Here is a 21,833-nt window from a genome sequence, read left to right on the forward strand (position 1 = left end):
AACTACACCCCAAAACCAGTGACCTAGGAGAATTGTAAGACTAGTTTTCCCATAAAGGCCATTTTAACCAAAAATGTTGCAAATTTTTGAGAAAAAAAAAATTATATTTATTAATTATAATCATCAAAAATGTAATTTATGGCATTACCATGCATTTTTCTGTTGCCTTAAAGGGAAAAGAGACAAGAAAAACCCCTTTAAAGAGTGACCCCCCCCCCCCCTCCCATTTATAGGTGAGGCATGGTATTGCACTTGTAGCTCTATGGAGTCAAATAATGCAATACCACATACAACCTAGTGTGGCGCTGTTTTTGGAATGAAGCAGAGAGCATCCAATACCCCATTTGGCACCGCTACAATTTCAGTCACATATGTAATAACGTGTAATATGACCACAGGGTTTTTTAATTCTATATATAAATAGGGTAAAACTAAAAGAAAATGTACTTAATGTCAATAAACACCAATCACAGTGCAGCTTTCAGATTTCAAAACCGAATAAATTACAAAAGCAGAGCTGTGATAGGTTCCTTTAGATCACCACCAAGATGGCCGCCACAATAAACTTGCCAAATTTCTCAGTGTTGACAAATAACGAAGATTTACTCTTGAGACAAATTGGGCTCGATTTTGCATGTTCCCAACAGTGGGCGTTTTAAGAGGACAGGACTTCATCAACATCTTTCCCAAGATACAGTGGAAGCAGCCATTTTGAACTACATTTCTCGAACAGATCACTAGTAGCAACCAATCACGTCACAGCTTTTATTTTCCAAACTCTCTTTATGAAAAGAAACCTGCACTGTGATTGGTTGCTATGAACAACAAATTGTGCGTTTGTCCACGACATGTCCGCTTTCGAAAAAAGCCTCCACAATCATCTGTGGGTTATGTGTGGTATCGAGCAAGTTACCAGACACTACCATGGGAAAGGAGTGGGGGGCATATTTTACCAAAATTGGAAACTCCTTTAAAAGTATCACTGAAGATTATATAACCTGAGGCAGATTCTAGCTGGGTGGCAGTAATGGCCGCCATGGTGGTGGTCTCCAAGCTTTCCTGTTGATAGATATACCGTGGGAATGATCAGGCAGAAATTTATTGGGGATTATTTTTAAGTCTGCGGCATATTGTACCGACATTGTGTATGGGCCCGTGCTCAAATCTCTAAACACAAGATTATCCAAAGTGGGGAAGCCCTTGAAGGGATACACCACAATATTGACTTTTCACATTACAACCAAACTGGCATAAGGCATTTTGCCAGCAGATGGATACAACCAGGGTCCAGCATATTAACTTACATGAGCAGTCCAGATATATATCTGGACTGCTCACATATATGACACAAATCCCTAGGAACAACAGAACGTAAGCACCTGAAAGACAGAAAACAAAAAACAATGTACTGCTATTCTAGCCTCCCACCACTAGTAGCAGTAGAGAGCAAAACACATATTACTCGCGATGAAGAGGCTACTGGAGGCACCAAAATCAGAATTTGCTTTTTAGAAACCAATCAGATTGGCGGAACATTGAAAGCTGAAGAACAAATTCCTTTATCTTTATACCTACAGGCGATGCCGAGAAGCTCTGCAACATTTTGGATTCACAAAAATAAATGATTTATGCTCCAGTCACCTGAAAAGCCCTGTTCCCCAATCCTGAACAACCCTATACTGGTTTCCATTCACCAATTTATACACATGAAAATTCTCCGAGGCAATGAGCGCACCTTCATCTCTACACAAGACATTATCACCACAGTCTTCTACTCAAGATGCAAAATGCCGAGAACATTTATGTCCAAGGTTCCAAGTCTGGTTGGCCTGAAGGAACTGAGGAGGAGATATCTGCTCTGTGGCCTTTGGTACACGAAGTTGATTAGGCTATGTGAGGTTCACCATGTTGAAAGGTTTATCCAGTTGTACAAGGCAAAAAGTTGACCAATGTAAAAGGTTGACCAAGCTCGTGAAGATGTTATGAGGTACTTGTAATCCTTCACTCCATACAAGGAACTCCCAAATGTGGACAGAGGCTTAAGGAGACACTTGAAGAAGCTTTTTTTGGCCAATACATCCATCATTGACCACACAAGAAGACCATAGAATCCTTGAGGAGATCAAAGACCCAACTTGACGATTCGTCTGCAGTTCCCGAAATAGAAAGAGAATTTCCAGTCAAGGCCAAAAATAGGTGACTGAAAAATCATGGCCAAGTTCCAAAAAAAACTCCCCAAATTTTCGTTAATTATTAAGCCGTGAAAATAGAGAAGGGCAAGAACAATGAAGAAACCAACATGCTTTCCGACAAGGTAGGATACACAACATCCAAGCGGTGGTGGAACAATGAAGGAAACAATAACAGCACTGAACGGGCCTGTGAATGGAGGTAGTGCCCCAGCTGGAACGGTTAATGGTGTAACCAACGCAAGGAAATGTTCACTGTGCAAAGGCTTCAAAAAACAAGAAATACTGTAATCCGCTCAGAAGGAGGGAACGCACGCTCTCCGCGGCTCGAGTGTACCAGGTACAGGTTGAAGGCAAGTTCGGCACATAGCAAAAAAAATGTTTGCTCTTTAAATACCATAACAAAATGTTTCTAATAAGGATTCTTAGAAGGCACTTTTTTTGTATTGTAGCCCAAAATGGGCACAAAAGTTGACAGCGTTCGAGGCACAGCTCTAGTCCCACTCCTCGGTGTGCCCCCCCGATTCTCTGTCATATGAGTGTTTGGCTTGGGTTTTTTTAATGGTTTTTTTTGCTTATTACGGAGATTTGATTTTCTTCGGTCGAGGTGTGGATCCATTTTCTGCTTTGATCAATCCGTTTTCATGATAACCTAAGGAAATTTTCAAAAACATTTTGACCAACGGTTTTTAAAATATACAAAGTCTATGGGCTACAGGGAATAGGATGAATGTCAATAAGCTTGGTGACCCAACGACATCCATCTACAAGACTAAATATATAGTAGTGGAAACATTGATCTGGAAGGTGGTTGACCAACTGGAAGCTCCTTAAAAACAGAAACGGCCACAACCCATCTTTTATAGCATGTAATGCCATAGTTTGATGTGACCACAGGTGGCTACGACTGGGTAACCACTCTACTTTTTCAATCACAATGTCATTTAAATGCTAACGGCGCAAATGCACCCCACTACTTCACGAGAATCATTGCTACTCAATGAGGTCGCGGAGAGCAACGGCTCTTCGAGAAATGGCTCGGTCATTAGCATTTAAAGAGCCAACACCCTAGTGCAGTGGTGGCGAACCTATGGCACTGATGCCAGAGATGGCACTCGGAGACCTCTCTGTGGGCACGCGGGCTTTCTCCCAGGCACAGAGTTTGCCTGACATGACACCTTCCTGCAGTCTCAGGCAGTCTAAGTAGTGATCCATCCAGTGCGGCTTGGAGCAATAAGTTTGTTACTGCCTAAATTGCTGTGTTGGCACTTTGGGAAAAGCTAGTGTGTTTTAGGTCTAATTTGGGCACTCGATCTCTAAAAGGTTTGCCATCACAGCCCTAGTGGGACCATTCGCGAGTGTTAATAGGTGGAGTAGTGAGCCAAGTTATAGCTGAAGTGAGAGTTCGGGGACCTGAACCTGCATTGTTCAGTAGAGACCTGAACACTTTGGCACTGCTCATCACCAGAAGTGGACAACTTCACTTGGCAACAAAAGTTCTCATAGTTTATCTTTCCGAGATTGTATCCCTTACCTGAATCCCTTTTAAGAATCTTGACCTGTTGCTTGGCCATGACAGCTACGGCAAGCCTCTTCTTAGCAGCCTGTTCTTTGCAGCACTCTCGCCAACGACGCAACTGGAAGTGGATGAATCGCCACATCATCCAAGTTTGCGACACGCACATCATGAGCAACACAAACATCCTGGAGAAGACAAGAGCCACACATCTCTAAAAACACCACACAAGAAAGCCAAGAAGACTACCCTGGTTGTCATAGGTTCTTGCCAAAAACAGCTGGGGCCAACAATCCAACTTACCTAAATAGTAATGTATTGAAGTTGCCTTTGTCTGGGTTGAAAGTGTGGATCTCTGCTCTAGCAAGGCCAAACCCAATCGTCAGGACAGAAAGAGTGAGGGTGAAGAGCCGGGTGACCACGAACACCACCGCCCAGGCGTTAAAACTGGAGAAAGGACACACGAGCAGAAAAATTTTTACATCACTTAAGACATATTTTGGGTAAATTAAATTGGGGTGGAGGCTTCTTCCCACAGGGTTATATAAAATCATGTACCAACAATACTTACAGCTTTTGATTGTTTTCATCAGTGAAGTAGAAAAGCCGCGCAATATGGAAGAGAAACTCCGCCACCGACTGTAGTAACAGCAATATCAACCCTAAACGGGTCAAACTGTGGAGACAAAGGGGGGGGGGGACAAATAGGGTGACACTGAGGTTCATTTTCTGATCTGATATGAAGCTGTAGCTTACACTAAGCTATTTTTAGGCTTTAGGACCCCCTAATTATTTTACCGAATATATGCCAATAGTATACATTAAGGAGAATCACTTACTTAAGTAAATAAGCTCCTCCTATATGAAGTAAATAAAGTACAATGTACTGAAGCTGCCGAGGGATTTCCTCCTAAAGAAAAAAAAAAAAAAAAAAAACACATATTCATGATACAGTTGAAGGCAATTTATACAATTTAGGCCCGCCCCCGAGGAGCTCAAAATCTAATTTCCATTCGAAAAGATCCTTATGTGTTGGTCTTTATCTGCGGATCATCAGTAATACTTTACAGTAAAACCATACAACAACAAGAATTTGGACAGCAGCAGGAGAGGAGTGTGATGACCTTGTGCAAGGCAGTGACCTGTCCCTCATTATTGACATCTGGTAAAGATTACACCAAGGGGGAAGATTTGTTTGGGGCAGTGAGGTGGGATTGGGTGGGGTGTATTAGAAGTAGAGGAGAGCATTGTGTACTCAGTAGCACAGAGTATTTAAGGAGGTTGATTTATTCCTGATAGTTTGTTCTTGTCCTTAATTATCTCGACATGTGGATTGATACCAATCTCAGTCTGGACATCACTAGGAGCCATCATGACTATACGAGTGAGGAGACTCCTGGCGGACAATCCCCAGGACGAGCTGTCAGTACTCCAGATACACTCAGTGACACGTGTGTTATAGAGGGTTATGGCGCGTACAATGGAGCTCAAAGTGGTGGAGTCCACATCCTGCTCTGGTTACACATCGTGTAATTACCCTCCCGAGACTCGCCACAAGCGGCCTGGACCAGGAGCCGGGGGCTATCATTACTTCAGCAGGCGGTTTTATTCTCTGTACATACGGCTTATAGGAAAAGACCGTGTCCTCAGATCAAGGTCACGTGGAAACTGGGGCATCACTGGGTCAGAAACAAATCTACAGGGGACAATGGCAACCAGGCCGTGGATTAGGTCTACAAGCAAAATGTTACCAGGCCACTAACTAGGCCCCGTCTCCTGCAAGGCCTCAAGAGTGTAGTGAGACAGCAGCCATAGACAGCACTATGGGCTAAAAAGTCTAATAAACCACTTTGATGCCTCGGTTAATTCCTTGCTGCATCCAAGTTGTTCCTACCGGGGGTCGAGCAGTCAGTTTCTGCCAGGAACCCACAGGGATCACATGGTCACAACTTCTGAGCCTCCATGATCAATTGATCAATCCTCTAGACGGATGTCATATTTTTCGTCAACTGTAGACGCTCCAGGGTTACACATTAAAGGGTTAAAAGACCCCACGCTGACCACATCAAACTTGACCTTATATCAAAGTGTTTTTTTATGTATAAGACTGTATATGTCCCCCAAAGCAACCAATCAGCACTTGGCTTTTAATTTTGCTCAACGACCTGGCCCTCTATTGTTTTTTTCATTTCCATTTTTCACTCCCCACCTTTAAAAATCTATAACTTTTTTTTTTATTTTTACACGTAAAGAGCTGTGTGAGGGCTTGTTTTCTGCGTAACAAATTGCACTTCATAGTGACGGTATATAATATTCCATGCCGTGTACTGGAAAGCAAGGAACAAATTCCAAATGCAGAGAAAAAAATGCATTTGTGCCGTTTTCTTGCGAGCTCGGATTTTACGGCTTTCACTGTGCGCTCCGAATGACAGGTCTAGTTTATTCTTTGGGTCAGTACCAAATTTGTATACGTTTTATAATGTTTTCACACATTTACAAAAATTAAAACCTGTACAAAAATTGGGGGGGGGGAGGGGGATTTCGCCCTCTTCTGGCGCTAATAATATTTTCATACTTTGGTGTACGGAGCTGTGCACCCGCAGTTCTGATTGGATGCAGTTGATGATCTACTAAAAAACCTGATAAATTTTACCCGCTGCGCAGGGCAGGGTATGGGTGACGAGGGTATCCTCTTAAGCCTTGTGTCACATCGCCGCCCCTTCAAGCTCATCAGTAGTGGATTAAAATACAGGCTGTTTACGTGGTAGCCCGGGGCCCAAAAATTACCTTACACCCATGAAATCCCTGTATATCTATCTGTATTTCTGCTTTCAATACACACCTGCACAAGAGTCATTTTAGGACCTTTGAAGGTCCTCCAAAGGTCCTGAAACCGCAGATTGAAAGCAGCAGAGGGGACATGTCTTACCCCGCCTCCCCCCTCCCTCCCAGAAGCTGATTCTAGCACCAAATGTAGGAAGTGGATTTCAGACTTGTAGGAGCTATAATATTCATAAAATTCCTTTAAAGTAAACCTGTCACCAGGGACCTCATTTTCACTAAAGACATATTGCAGAAGCATTTGCATTACAATATAATTGTTTTATAACTTACCTTGTACCCCTACAAAATTGTCTGTGTAGTCCCAGGGCTTGGATGCATTTCAAAACACAAAAATACAACATGTGCCTTGTCTGTGCTGCAGACTCCTTAGCTCTCAGCCCCCACCTTTGTGCTCCTGTACAGTTCCTCCGTCCCCCACTGTTGTCAGCTCACCAGGCTGTGACCTCTGAAGGAGCAGGAGCTGTACAGGAGCACAAAGGTGGGGGCTGAGAGCTGAGGAGTATGCAGCACATCTGCAGCAAGTCATGTGCTGTTTTTGAAATGCAGCCAAATCAAAGCCCAACCCCTGGGACTACACAGAGGATTCTGTCAGGTGCAATGCAAGTTATAACACACAATTATATTGTAATGCAAATGCTTAGAGAAAGCAGAAAGGCAGATGTGCACTGCAAGTGTGATGGGCTTCTGCAACCTGTCTGTAGTGAAAATGAGGTCCCTGGTGATAGGTTCCCTTTAAGAATTCGTAATCCATCCATTATATTTTGAAAAAAATGAAAACATTTTAAAGAGAAAAACCCCTTACCTTCTTTACTTTTTGGAAGTATAATTCTGGCAGAGCGTGCAGCCAATACGCCAGCTGGCACAGGTAGAAGAACTTCACTTGAAAACTTTATAGAAAAAGGAAAATGAGAAGATTATCCAAATGCACCAATTACTTTATTTCTATAGAAGAAACATATGTACACACATCGTAGTCCCTGACATCAGTCTTTTTCACCATCTTGGGCCACATTTCTTAGGGAGTCATTAGTGGGTTTTGTAGTGTGGGATGAAACCAGGTTAACATTTGGAAAAATAGGGGTAAGGAGGCCCAATTTTAAGAACAGGATATGCCTGAATTTGCTTGAAAGTTTGTGACAGTCCTTGAAAATTCAGGACTGTTGGCAAGTATCCGCATGCAAACACAGGGAATACAGACAGTCCCCGAGTTGCGTACAGGATAGGTTCTGTAGGTTTGTTCTTAAGTTGAATTTCCTTTATTTTTATATAGCGCACACAGATGACGCAGCGCTGCACAGAGTTTGCCAGATCAGTCCCTTTCTCAATGGGGCTGACAATCTAATCAACCTACCAGTGTGTTTTGGAGTGTGGGAGGAAACCGGAGGACCCAGAGGAAACCCACGCAAACACGGAGAGAACATACAATCTCTTTGCAGATGTTGACCCTAAGACTTGAACCCAGGACCCCAGCGCTGCAAGGCTTTAGTGCCAACCACTGAGCCACCCTGCTGCCCAATTTGTATGTAAGTCGGAACTGTATATTTAGTAAGTCTAGCCAATATTTTGGTCCTAGTGACAAATAGATGTAAAAAAAATTGTGGATTACTTGGGAACACGGATGATCAATAAAGCTTCATTACAGACACCTTACAGCCTGGGACTAAAGTAACATCCAGGGAGTTCACCAGAGGTCACAGGGGCAAAGAGGTTGCCTGTAACTAGGGGTCATCTGTAAGTCGGGTGTCCTTAACTTGGAGACCGCCTGCACATGAAAAAAATCGGTCAATGCTACTTACGGTAAATACACATGGGGGTAACTTTCCCAGAGGGTCTTTGGACTGGATAAATAACCTTCCTAGAGAGAAAGAGAGTACAAATTATAAGTTTTAAAGCAGAAATATCCATCAAAATCTTATTTTATAATCTGCCAATAAAGCTTTGTTAAAAATCTCCTTTTATACTCCAAACACATCCAAAGCTGCGTTCAGAATTCTACAGATTGCAGTAACAGGCATCACAGTCTTTGTAACACACGGCATATTGAGCCATTCTTCACTGCTGGACATGTGCCATTTGCATCTAGAGTGGGGCATTATGGGATCTCAATTGAGAGCCTACAGATGTTCTGTACTGACCCAATCCAAGCCACAACACTGGGGGATGCAGTTTATGGACACAAAATGTGTTCTGTGACACAAAATGAATTTTGTGATTGCTGAAGTCATACTAAGGACACAACATTGATAGGTGCCATCACAAAATCTACTTTGGGCCACGCAACATACATTTTGTCAGTAATCAGATCATTTTTGTGTGCACAAAAATCAATTCTACCTTTACAGAATGTATTTTGCATCACAAAATATAATTGTTTGACTACAAAATGACAAAATACTATTGCACAAAGGACAATTTTGTGTCACACAGAATGTTATTTTGTCCCACAAAAGTCACAAAATGCATAAATTGTCACAGAGAATTCATTTTGTCCCACAAAACGGACTATGAAATAAGGGCACCCAAAAAAAAATAACCCGAGCCCTTGGTATAGGTTTTATAATACTTTTTCCCTAAGATGAAGCACTGACAGTACATTGGTTGTTGTCTTGTAATGCATTGTGGGAGATGTAGTCTTTATAACAAGAACCGGCGATTCACATGCAGCTCTGGATGTGACTGGAGAACAGTATGGAGTATTTTTAGGAAAATAATTCCAAAAAAGGGAGAAGGAGACTTGCAGAAATTTGCCAAACTAATATGTTTAAAACGATGTCCCGATTTGGGGCATGACACACCCCTTTGTGTTAATTGGCCACACCCCTCTTTATCGGCACTGGAACAAAAAGTTGGCAAATTACAATTAACATTACTCACCGTTGCCGCAACGTACAGACTCCAAATCATGGAGGCCAAGTGAAAAGCCGCCAGCTGCCCGGATTCATTAAAGCGGCTCAGCTTGACCTTGGAGAGGTGGAGGCGCCTGTTTATTTTCTATGGAGGTCATACAAAAAAATTATTTTTCAAAAATTTATAGCATATTATTAAAACTGGGGACATAGTGAAACATATTTAGCTACACTGAGTACAAGAAACCCATTACTAGTCAGAGCATTGGGGAGGGAGGGTCTACAGCAGATACAACTTCCTGTGACCACCTGATCACCCAGACAGGACACAGGTTACTTTATAGAAGAAGATGATTGGACAAAAATAATCACATCCTATGAAGTTATATTCTGTGAAAATGGCAGGACATATACTCAATTAGCATAACCCCACCCCCTTCGTGTGAACACCCACAGTGTAGATCCCGTTACTTACATCTAGGACGTATTCCTGGACGATGGCGTGCAGAATGATGGCAATGATCACATAGAACAAGATGGTGACCAGGTCTTTAGCACCATAGTGATAGTAGGAGATCTCTCCATCTAGAATGGGAAAGTATATAGTTAGTCAGTCTCCAGAATATACAAGGACAGATAATCCATATACTATCTGATGGTAGGGGACAAGGGAATATCTCCATCCTTCAACAGGGGTGCCGTGTAAGAGGAACCCCCCCCATAGGAGGGGCTCGTCGCCTAAGAGGAACCCCTTGCCCCTCCCATAGGAGGGGCTCGCCGCCTAAGAGGAACCCCTTGCCCCTCCCATAGGAGGGGCTCGCCATGCAAGAGAAACCCCTTGACCCTCCCATAGGAGGGGCTCGCCGCGTAAGAGGAACCCCTTTCCCCACCCATAGGAGGGGCTCGCCGCCTAAGAGGAACCCCTTTCCCCACCCATAGGAGGGGCTCGCCGCCTAAGAGGAACCCCTTTCCCCACCCATAGGAGGGGCTCGCCGCCTAAGAGGAACCCCTTTCCCCACCCATAGGAGGGGCTCGCCGCCTAAGAGGAACCCCTTTCCCCACCCATAGGAGGGGCTCGCCGCCTAAGAGGAACCCCCCCCCCCATAGGAGGGGCTCGCCGCCTAAGAGGAACCCCTTTCCCCGCCCATCGGAGGGGCTCCCCGTGTAAGAGGAACCCCTTTCCCCGCCCATCGGAGGGGCATGCCGCGTAAGAGGAACCCCTTTCCCCGCCCATCGGAGGGGCATGCCGCCTAAGAGGAACCCCTTTCCCCACCCATAGGAGGGGCTCGCCCCCTAAGAGGAACCCCTTTCCCCACCCATAGGAGGGGCTCGCCGCCTAAGAGGAACCCCTTCCCCCCATTAGGAGGGGCTCGCCACCTGAGAGGAACCCCTTGCCCCTCCCATAGGAGGGGCATGCCGTGTAAGAGGAATCCCTTTCCCCGCCCATAAGAGGAGCTCGCCGTGTAAGAGGAACCCCTTTCCCCGCTCATAGGAGGGGCTCGCCGTGTAAGAGGAACCTCCCTCTGCTCTGAGCAAGGGATGGGTAATAAGAGCATTAGTTACACATTATATAAACAAGCTCCTCCATATTCTTTATCAGTTTAAACATTACATTCATGTCCTCACACTGCTGTGTTCTTAGCTCCCAGCACTGAGCTGCTCCCCTTACCCCATCCCCTACTGCAGTGGTGGCGAATCTATGGCACGGGTGCCAGAGGTGGCACTCAGAGCCCTTTCTGTGGGCACCCAGGCCTTCACCCCAACACAGAGTTTGCCAGATAGGACTCAAGGCTTCCTCCTGTGGTCCAAGACAGCCAAGGACGTGCCATGCTCAGACCTATTTTAAAGTGACATCCTTGGCTGCCAGGACTACCGGAGGAGTAAGAAGGTGTGGATAGAGTTGGATTGTCATTGGAGCTCCTGCTCTGGTTCCCTTGATTCTTCCTCTTCAGGGGACCCTGGAGGGAAGCTACAATCCACATTTCTCCATAATCTTTCTATTGTATTGCTGAACTTGGGACAGCAATATGTTTAAAATCTGTGATACAGAAGGGATCAATATGTTACTGCTTAAATTGTCATGTTGGCACTTTGCGACATACAAGTGGGTTTTGGTTGTAGCTTGGGCACTCTGTCCCCAAAAGGTTCGCCATCACTGCCCTACTCTAAGTAAAAGACTTCAACAGCTGTCACTCAGAGAGGGAGGAGCTATGGACAGATTCAAGATAGTGGCCAGTAAAGCAGTCTAGCCCCGCCCTCCCAACAGCCCGTTCTGTCGATAGAAGGCGGACTTACCGAGAGACTGGATGCTGGTGTTATACTGAGGTAAGATGAAGATAAAGGCAGTTTTAGCAGTGACCTGTAACAGAAAAAAAAAATTAAATTGAAAAAAAAAATTAAATCTAAAATAAAATACAAAATGTATAAAAATTCTCAAGACCTAAATATAAAGTAATAGAAATTGAGGTAATAAAACTACAAAAAGAAAAAAAGAAAAAAAAAAAAAAAAAAAACGACGAGTCAGTTAGTAAAGAGTTAACCGAGGTTGATTATTTTTAAATATTTTAATTAAGCGCAAAGAGATAATTATTTTAGTCACAGCCAAAAGCGAGGGAGTGTCCCCGTATTTACACAAGTGATTAAATCCCTCATTAGACGTGCGGATTATGTCACATTGATGGCTGGAGCCTCCAGGTATTAGCACAAAGACTTCTCCAAATAGTTTTCCTCCAATGTACACAAGATGAGGGCGACACAGGATTGACACTGTGTGACACCCGCTTTACCCTAGGGCCAACCCCCGCCCACAAGGGACCGCCCAGGATTATCCTCCAATGAAGTGAGGTCACACACAATTAGTTGCCATTGTTTTAAAAAAACATATTACTCCAGTATATGAGATATGTCCTCATCATCCACAGTTATAGTTTATAGGATGACATGAGACAATGATGGATTATTATAAAGGATTTACAAAACCAACAGGTTATATTGCTCGCAGTATTATAGTAGTTATATTCTTGTACATAGGGGACAGTATTATAGTAGTTATATTCTTGTACATAGGTGGCAGTATTATAGTAGTTATATTCCTGTACATAGGGGGCAGTATTATGGTAGTTATATTCCTGTACATAGGGGGCAGTATTATAGTAGTTATATTCCTGTACATAGGGGGCAGTATTATAGTAGTTATATTCCTGTACATAGGGGGCAGTATTATGGTAGTTATATTCCTGTACATAGGGGGCAGTATTATAGTAGTTATATTCCTGTACATAGGGGGCAGTATTATAGTAGTTATATTCCTGTACATAGGGGGCAGTATTATAGTAGTTATATTCCTGTACATAGGGGGCAGTATTATAGTAGTTATATTCTTGTACATAGGGGGCAGTATTATAGTAGTTATGTTCTTGTACATAGGAGGCAGTATTATAGTAGTTATATTCTTGTACATAGGGGGCAGTATTATAGTAGTTATATTCTTGTACATAGGGGGCAGTATTATAGTAGTTATATTCTTGTACATAGGGGGCAGTATTATAGTAGTTATGTTCTTGTACATAGGGGGCAGTATTATAGTAGTTATATTCCTGTACATAGGGGGCAGTATTATAGTAGTTATATTCCTGTACATAGGGGCAGTATTATAGTAGTTATATACTTGTACATAGGGGGCAGTATGTAGGAAGAAGTTAAATCTCTACTATGATTCAGCTAATGATTTCTTCCTGGAATAACTTTATATAACGCGACTTGCACATTTTTTGCTATTTTTAGTCTCATCTTGTAAATTCTCAAACCTGTTTTCCTAAGTGTCGGGATAATCCTTCCCAGTGAAATGAACCTCCTTGTGTAATCTCCTCCCGTCTGACACATTGCGGAGTTGTCCATTTACCATATTTCCTTGAATGCTTCCTTTATAACGTTGCTTAGTAACACACAAACAATGTCCCAGACAACACTGGGTGCATCTTCTCACCAGATCATCTTACCAGGGACCAGATAGACATTGTGTCTCAGGACATTGCTGAATACCACCAGCCTGAGAAGACGGATTTAACCCTTACACATCACTGCGTCTGTGTAGACAATGTATCGAAAAATTTCCAGTGTATCAAAAAGTGAACACCCGGCTAACTCCTCGATTTGACCATCCATGAAGACCTTTCCATAGTAGACAGTTATTCGAACCTCATGTCTGGGGGCCCAACAATTAAGATCTTTAAGGATTATGATAAGGAGGGCCTAGAATTCCATAACATTAACATACTGACACAGTAACAAAGTAACCGATCCAAATCGGATGAGAAATGGGGTCTGGTAACTTAGAGGAGGTCCTGCATGTCTCTCTAACCTGCACCTACCTCATCGCCAATTCATGTACTACCCCTTCCCTAGGCCCATCCCAGCAGAAAAAAATCACCCAATGTTGGGTTCCCAAACCTCCGAGGGATCCCAAACATTCGGACGCCAGACATGAGCCCCTCACTGCCGACTGCATCAACAACGGAGATCTCGAGGGTGGAGATGCCCTTACACCACCTGACACATCAACAACCAGGTCTCCATCTCTTACCGTCCTCCTACCCCTCCGCCCAGGGGGGGCTACTTACGGGAATGCAATGGCACAAAATTGTTCTTTATAATACTGTAATGTTGTATAATACTCATGACTCCATGAGTTTCCTAACAATGAAAAACAAAACAAAAAACTGCCGCATCCTTAAAAGGAATATTTGATCAAAAAATAGAATATTATAGAGTAGCTTGTTACATAGAGTAGGAGGGACATAGCTAATTGTACATAGTGTCCTATCTGCAGGCAGCATGTTATAGAGCAGGAGGAGCTGAGCAGATTGTATATAGTGCCCTATCTTCAGGCAGCATGTTATAGAGCAGGAGGAGCTGAGCAGATTGTACATAGTGTCCTATCTGCAGGCAGCATGTTATAGAGCAGGAGGAGCTGAGCAGATATTGCATAGTGTCCTATCTGCAGGGAGCATGTTATAGGGCAGCAGGAGCTGGGCAGGTTGTACATAGTGTCCTATCTTCAGGCAGCATGTTATAGAGCAGGAGGAGCTGAGCAGATTGTATATATAGCCCTATCTGCAGGCAGCATGTTATAGAGCAGGAGGAGCTGAGCAGATTGTACATAGCTTCCTATCTGCAGGCAGCATGTTATAGAGCAGGAGGAGCTGAGCAGATTGTACATAGTGTCCTATCTGCAGGCAGCATGTTATAGAGCAGGAGGAGCTGAGCAGATTGTACATAGTGTCCTATCTGCAGGCAGCATGTTATAGAGCAGGAGGAGCTGAGCAGATTGTACATAGCTTCCTATCTGCAGGCAGCATGTTATAGAGCAGATTTATCAATCAGTATAAAACTGTTATCGATACTCTCTCTGTACTGTAAAGTCAGGAAGGTGTCACCTCTCAGCATATATAATAAATACAAATATATTATAAAATACAAATGATAAGGTCTTAAGGGAAGCCCCCTCCTGCTCTATAACATGCTGCCTGCAGATTATTCAGCATGCTCATAGAGGCAGCTTCTCTTTAGATCAGGCGTGTGCCTACTAGGTATTCTGTGCCCCGGAGCCATATTTCAGACCAACTATCATCAAGATAAGACTAGGAGTATCTGATGGTGGGGATCCGACACCCAGCCCTGCCTCGGGCTATCCGGGGGGGGGGGGGGTCGGGCGGGTGGCGCGGCGGTGGAAGAAGACGGGTCCATCCTCTGTATTCCAGGGGGCAGTGGAATATTTTACAGAAATGTGTGGAAATTACAAATGAAATAAATATTTTAAAAATAATAAAGTTTTTTTTTTAAAAGTACATAAAAAAAAAAAAATACACGAAATACATATTTGCCCTTCATGGCGCTCGCCTTACAGTTCACGTTTCGGTTACGTCCTGGGGAGGAAATAAGTTTCTCACTTCTACATTCGTAGAGAGCAGCAGGACGGGTGTTATTCAATAACCTCATTTTTCGGCTCCCCCCCCCCCCCCCTCCTGCTCCACCACCTTGGGTTCAGCTTTAATCCATTCAGTTTTGGAAACGTGGCAGCCAGGAGGGAAGGGAAAAAACCCATGGAAGAACCCCCCCCATTTACTGCCATGGACAGAGGAGCGGGTTTTCCCCATGAGCCAGGTGTACAAGAGCCGGGTTGTTTCAGACACTGCAGTCACTCAAAGCCCAAAACTCCTGAACTTCCAGCAAGAAAAAAAAAAAAAAAAATTCTCGCCCTTCTCTCAGAGAGACACATTCCAATCATATTTTGGCAGAAGCGAGAGGCGCACACAGAGCGGGCTTTAACTTCCTGCAGGGAGAGAAGGAAACTGAGAGGACGGTATTATTCCCTCTCGTCTCCAGCAGGATCCGGGTGATAGGAGGGGATTCAAAAATAAAAAAAATAAATAAAATTTAAAAAAATTCTTTCATCCACAACATAAGAAATATAAAAGAAGCCAAAGTATAAAAGCTTATTAAAAAAAAAATAAAATTATAAAAAACCCTTTTTTCAAAATAGAATACATTTTTTTTTAATTAAAAAAAAAAAGTTTTCAAATACTTTGTAGGATTTATGTATATTTCTATCCGCTCCTCTCTACTGATGCCTGTATGTACCTAAAAATACAACAATATTGGAAAAAACGTTTTTTTTTTTTTTTAAAGCAAACTATTATCGACTGGGAAATATTGGAAAAATTGTCAGTTGAGATGTACCATTTTACCCATCGGGGGGGGGGGGGGGGGGTGTCCCTACATAGTCTGGGAGTGTCAGCGCTGAAAGTAATAACAGGACCCTCACTAGTCACACCCAGGTGACAATTTATTGATGGATTTGTAGAAGGAATAACAGAGAAATGATAACCAAGAGAAGAAGTCCCAGAAGTTGTATCTCGTACAGAATAGAATCCAGCAGACGTGGGAGGAAAGTTGGGAGTTTCTCTGAATTTTTGGGGAAAATATATTTGTGATAAATGGGTTAAAGTAAAGCAAAATTAAAAAAAAAAAAAAAAAAAAAAAATTGTATATGAAAAATATATATATATTTATTATAAAAACCAAAAAAATATAAATAAAAAAAAGAAATCATACTAATACAAACTAACCCAATTGTGTGAAAAAATAACAATATAAAAATGTAAAAAAAAAACAAATTTAGAAAATATATAAAAATTGCAATAAAATCAGAAAATGAAAAATATATAAAATAATAATGAAAAAAAATATATATATATTGATAATATAACATATAAAGTAATGAATAATATTCACATTTTTAATTTATTCTAAGATCTTTTCCCATATTGCAATATTTTATGTATATTACATTTTCTAGCAAACGGTGCATTTAATAATTCTAATTCTTAAAAAATAAATTTTACAGATTTTTATTCCCCCTGCACCCCAACACTAAATTCTCTTACATTCCAGCGGTTATGTTAGTAATATTGCAGCACACACAGGCAGAAGTCATTACAGCCGCGATTTGGAAATCCTACCAGGGAAGTCTGTCGCAACACACGAGTTGCGGAACTTCCTACCGGGCATCTGAGCACTGGAGATAATTCATAGATGTGACATGGGGTCATGGTGTTACATCACTGCCAGGGGTCAGGAGCTCCAGTGTTTACCACATCTGACCTGCAGATAATCTTTACATTTCCCAACAGCAGGGGGTGCAAGTCCAGCAGGAGGTCCTCACCCCCCACCCCCGGGGTACAGGCAGAAAACAGCAATTTCTCCTTCTTTTTATACTAAGTCTCATCTCTTCTACTCTAGTCACATCCAAAGCTTAATTCCAATTTCTGCAGCTTTCCTATTACACAGGTCAATCTCTACCAAGATCTGTGATGAAGAAGAAGGATATGGAAGTGCTTAAAGGGGGATTCACATCGGACAGCGAGGCCCACAGAAGTGTATGGAGGGAGTCCTGCAGGAAAAAGCAGACCCATTAGGGTATTACCGTATTTTTCGGACTATAAGGCTACATTCAGACTACAGTATGGGGGACGTATATACGGCCGACGTATATACAGCCGATATACGTCCCCCTTACACTTTTATGGGCTCACGGCGCCCTACGGGAGCGGTACGGTGCAGCACAAGTGCGGCACCGTACCGCTCCGTAGCCCGGGAAAAGATAGGACAGGTCCTATCTTTTCCCGTATTACGGCGCCGTGGCCATATATCGCTATGGAGAGGGGCCGTCTGCGCATGCCTGTTTCAGAGCAGTGACTGCGCAGGCCTGCTCTTCTGCGCATGCGCAGACGGCAGGATCGCTGGACGAGGGCGCGCAGCTACGCGGAGCTGCGCCCCGAAGATGGGTGAGTAGGAGGAGAAAAGAGGCTACCGGGGCGTGGAGTAGCCGCCTCGTGTAACCTCAGATGCGGCTACTCCACGCCCCAGTAGCCGCATAAGTAAATTTGAATATATGTCTAATAAAAGTTAACAAAAAAGTGTGGGGACGTGAGGATTAGCCCTTAAAAGGGCCATCCTCACGTCCCATTGATCCACCTACCACCCAATCTACCTTTATAGGTAAATTTGTGGTGGTAGGTTCCCTTTAAGCATTTATTGATCGTGCGCCTTATATGTATAGAGCCCTTAGCAAAGAAGCATCAAAGCAAAATCGCAGCTGTCCCTTCATACAGGTACACCAGCTGATGATCCTCTTATACCGAAACTTAAAGGGGTTGACCACTCTTTTCCATAAGCTGCCCATGTACCTTTACTGCCATGAAGATTGTCACTGAATGAGTCCTGCTTCTTACTTTTGTGGTGTGTGCAGACTCTCCATGATTCTTTGTCTACATGTCTGAGCTCTGATGAATAGGAGGAGCTGCAGCAGGAGATTATGACTCATCCTGCTCCCTCCCCCTCTCCCAGTCTCTGTCAGAGAGAGGGACTGTGAGAGAAAGCGGCACAATGGGAGACGCCATAAGGAGAGTCTAAAGCAGTGAGAGAGGAATCTGTGTATGTATGCAAATTGCATGGTGAGAACTGGGAAATCCTGAAGTTATCAAAAGGACCTGTCTAACGAAAGGGGTTTAATAAAAAGCGGACAACCCCTTTAAAAGGTGCAGATTTTTGGTGCCACTCATGACTTGCTGCTACAAGGGGAATTGGATCAGTGTAATTGCTATAGTTTTAGGTCTCGCGTCTGAATCTGTTGTCTGGAGAGTCATAAGAGAGTGTTGTGAGCATGCTCAGTGACCTGTGCAGGGAAGGATGGAGCAGGCGAGCTGTGACATTACCCATTGTGGATTATTAACCATCTATTGGCGTCACCTGTCGTCATAATCCTGCCTGCGTTGATGACATGGATGGTGAGAAGTGATCTCTACAGAACAGGAGGTGTTAGGTTAAGTGGTCAGAGAGAAAGCTGCAAGATAGCATTAATATAGACATATTTTATTAAATAAATACTGTAAATAAAAGTTATTTCCTCTTTAAAGGGGTTGTCCAGTTTAGAAATCATATGTCCTATACATTCTTTAAGGCAATTTGAAGTTCAAGTAGGGGGTCTTCTTCCCAGGATACTCATAGAATATCCCCGCCCAATCCTGCATTACAGACCCCACATTAATATCAATAGACATTGTGTAATTACTTCATTTTTCCTTCGGGGGCACTGCAGGGAAATGGAACACCTACTGATTGCAGGAGGTCCGGCTGATTATAAGTAGATCCTGCTATAACATGTAGATAATCTTACTCATGGAAGAATGAAATGACCTCTGCTTGCTTTCTGTGAATGACCAAAACTTCAACTGAAGTCTAATTGTTTAGATGCATTTATATCACACGTTTCTATGTGGTGGTCATCTGGCGCTGAGCTGTAGTACCCAACACAGCCATAACCACACAGAGGGCGCTAGTCAGATACTGCAGCCCCATCGTCTTTGCTGCTGGACCGATAGTTTGATGGAAAGATTGGATCATAGAAGATTCCTTATATAGAGACTCCGTCTAGACACAGGGCACTTGAATGTGACTCACGAACAAACTGCAGCCCAGATCAGGAAGGAACAACGAGAACTATCCATGATCCGTCATCAACACACAGAAAAAGGCCCCTTCCGCAATGACTTACAGCAATGCATGAGAACGACAGGACCTCCACAGCCCATAGGACCTATTCAGCTCCACAGGCCACCCGCAGGACATCCTCAGCCCCACGGAACCTACCACAGCCTGCAGGACCACATGCCCCCGCAGCCCATAGGACCTATTCAGCTCCACAGGCCACCCACAGGACATCCCCAGCTCACCACCAGCCCCAGACCTCCTCAGTCCCACAGAACCTACCACAGCCTGCAGGACCACATGCCCCCGCAGCCCATAGGACCTATTCAGCTCCACAGGCCACCAGCAGGACATCCCCAATCCACCACCTGCCCCACAGCTCACAGGACCACCTCAGTTCCACAGCCAACAGAAAGCAATTATTTCCCCGCCAGAAGCCCCACAGCACCTCCAGTTTGCCACTAGCCCCACAGCTCACAGGACCACCTCAGCCACCAGCCAACACAATGCCACCAGCAATGAACCTACCCAGCATCTCTACAGTCCGCAGAACCACATGGCACTACAGCCCATAGGACCTATTCAACGCCACAGGCCACCCAAAGGACATCCCCAGCTAACAGGGCCACCTCAGCTCCACAGCCCGGAGGGCCTCCTAAGCCCCACAGCACCTCCCCAGCTTGCCACTAGCCCCACAGCTCACAGGACCAGTACAGCCACCAGCACAAAACTTACCAGCATCTTTAAAGCCTCATGACCCTACAGCCCATAGGACCTATTCAACTCCATAGACCACCCAAAGGACATCCCCAGCTAACAGGGCCACCTCAGCTCCAAAGCCCCGAGGACCTCCTAAGCCCCACAGCACCTCCCCAGATGCCATCTACCCTACCGCCTGCAGAACCACTTCAGCTCTGCATCCCAAAGGACCTTACCAGCCCCGCAGGACCACATGGCTCCAAAGCCCCAGGACCACACCAGCCGACACGATGCCACCAGCTCCCACAGGACCTCCTCGGCCTCACAGAATCTACCAGGATCTCCACAGCCTGCAGAACCACATGGCCCTACAGCCCATAGCACCTATTCAGCTCCATGGGCCACCCGCAGTTCGCCACCAACCCCAGAGCTCACTGGACCACCTCAGCTATGCAGCCCAAAGGACCTCTCAGCCCTGCACACTGCCACCAGCTCCTGCAGGACCTCCTCAGCCCCACAGACCAGAGAACTCTAACCAACTCCACAGCTTGCAGGACCACCCCAGTTTCAAAACACAAAAGACCTCCACAGCCTCACAGGCCACCATTATCTCCGCAAAGCAGGACCTCACCGGTCCCTCATCCATACATAGTTATCTAATATACATAGAAAACTTAAAGAGGTGATAAAAGATCAGAAAATGGTGTGTGGCAGTCAGTGCCAGTCTTGTAACTGGTTGGATGAGGTCTTAGTAAGTAAGTAATAGGCCAGAAGTTGTGTTGGTTCCTTAGTAAGAGCCTTGGTTTATCATTGTACCACAATGCGGCATCTTCATACCCAGACACAGCACCACCCGTGTCCACTGGTTGTGTACGGTACTGCAGCTAGACTGATCTGTAATACCACACACAGACAATAGACGTGAGTGGCGCTGTGTATGGAAAGAAGAAGACAGAACAATGACACCTGAACAGAGCTGAAGAGTAGATGAAAGTGTCCCCTATGTTAGTCCCAGGGGCCCCTGCGCTGGTTCGTGCTGGGACCTGTAGATTTGCCGGCGTTGTGTTCCCAGTATGACATCAGGCCTCTCCTATTAGCGCCCGGGCCGGGGTCTAATCTGGGGTTGTGTAGGGACACAGAGCGGCCTGAAGAGCTCCCAAAACAACCAGCCGGCAAGGAGAGGGTTAAATCCTCAGGCACAGCAGGCAAATTACGGGGTTAACTGCAGAAGAATCAGATGAAGGCGAAAACCTCCAGAAGTGCAAGGTTTGATTCGTATATTACCAATATATAACATCTCTACCCCGCCACTAGGTGGCATCATGGAGACACAGGCAGAAAGATGGACACATCAGCAATGTCCACAGCAGTGCAAAAGGGGTTAAAGAGGGGGGGGCATTAATTAAAGGGGTGGTCGCCCTGAGGCTGCAGATACAGAGGATGTACATGCAAATGATGCAGGAAGAGGGACACATCAGCAAGAAGTCTTGCAGGGGTTAACACGCTTCTTAAAGGGGCAGGGGGTGAGGGGAACTCGTGCAGACTACAGAAAGTGACCTGCATACCCCGCCAGCAGGGGGCGAGCACGGGTCCGCACTCAAGGGGTTAACGGGCTTGCTACAAAGTATCCAGAGAGATGGTGAAGCTTCTGCAGCCCAGGGGCACCCGGGGGCACGGGGAGCCTCCTACCTC

General features: G+C 44.5%; 1 protein-coding gene across 1 annotated transcript in view; it reads right to left on the reverse strand.

The window, feature by feature from the left end:
- Positions 1 to 218: 218 nt before the first annotated feature.
- The window catches only part of TRAM2 (translocation associated membrane protein 2), a 21,785-nt gene continuing 170 nt past the window's right edge, over positions 219 to 21,833 (reverse strand). Inside the window, exons 1-11 of the mRNA XM_072143799.1 lie at positions 21,831 to 21,833; positions 11,691 to 11,754; positions 9,871 to 9,980; positions 9,424 to 9,540; positions 8,346 to 8,404; positions 7,352 to 7,436; positions 4,545 to 4,615; positions 4,277 to 4,381; positions 4,009 to 4,152; positions 3,724 to 3,893; positions 219 to 2,841 (exon numbers count right to left, since the gene is read on the reverse strand). The exon at positions 21,831 to 21,833 is cut by the window's right edge and continues 170 nt beyond it. Of these exons, the coding sequence (XP_071999900.1) occupies positions 2,768 to 2,841; positions 3,724 to 3,893; positions 4,009 to 4,152; positions 4,277 to 4,381; positions 4,545 to 4,615; positions 7,352 to 7,436; positions 8,346 to 8,404; positions 9,424 to 9,540; positions 9,871 to 9,980; positions 11,691 to 11,754; positions 21,831 to 21,833 (1,002 nt within the window). The 3' untranslated portion in view covers positions 219 to 2,767. The remainder of the gene's footprint in view (positions 2,842 to 3,723; positions 3,894 to 4,008; positions 4,153 to 4,276; positions 4,382 to 4,544; positions 4,616 to 7,351; positions 7,437 to 8,345; positions 8,405 to 9,423; positions 9,541 to 9,870; positions 9,981 to 11,690; positions 11,755 to 21,830) is intronic.

This window comes from Engystomops pustulosus, chromosome 3 (assembly GCF_040894005.1).
Source record: "Engystomops pustulosus chromosome 3, aEngPut4.maternal, whole genome shotgun sequence".
Lineage (NCBI taxonomy): Eukaryota > Metazoa > Chordata > Amphibia > Anura > Leptodactylidae > Engystomops > Engystomops pustulosus.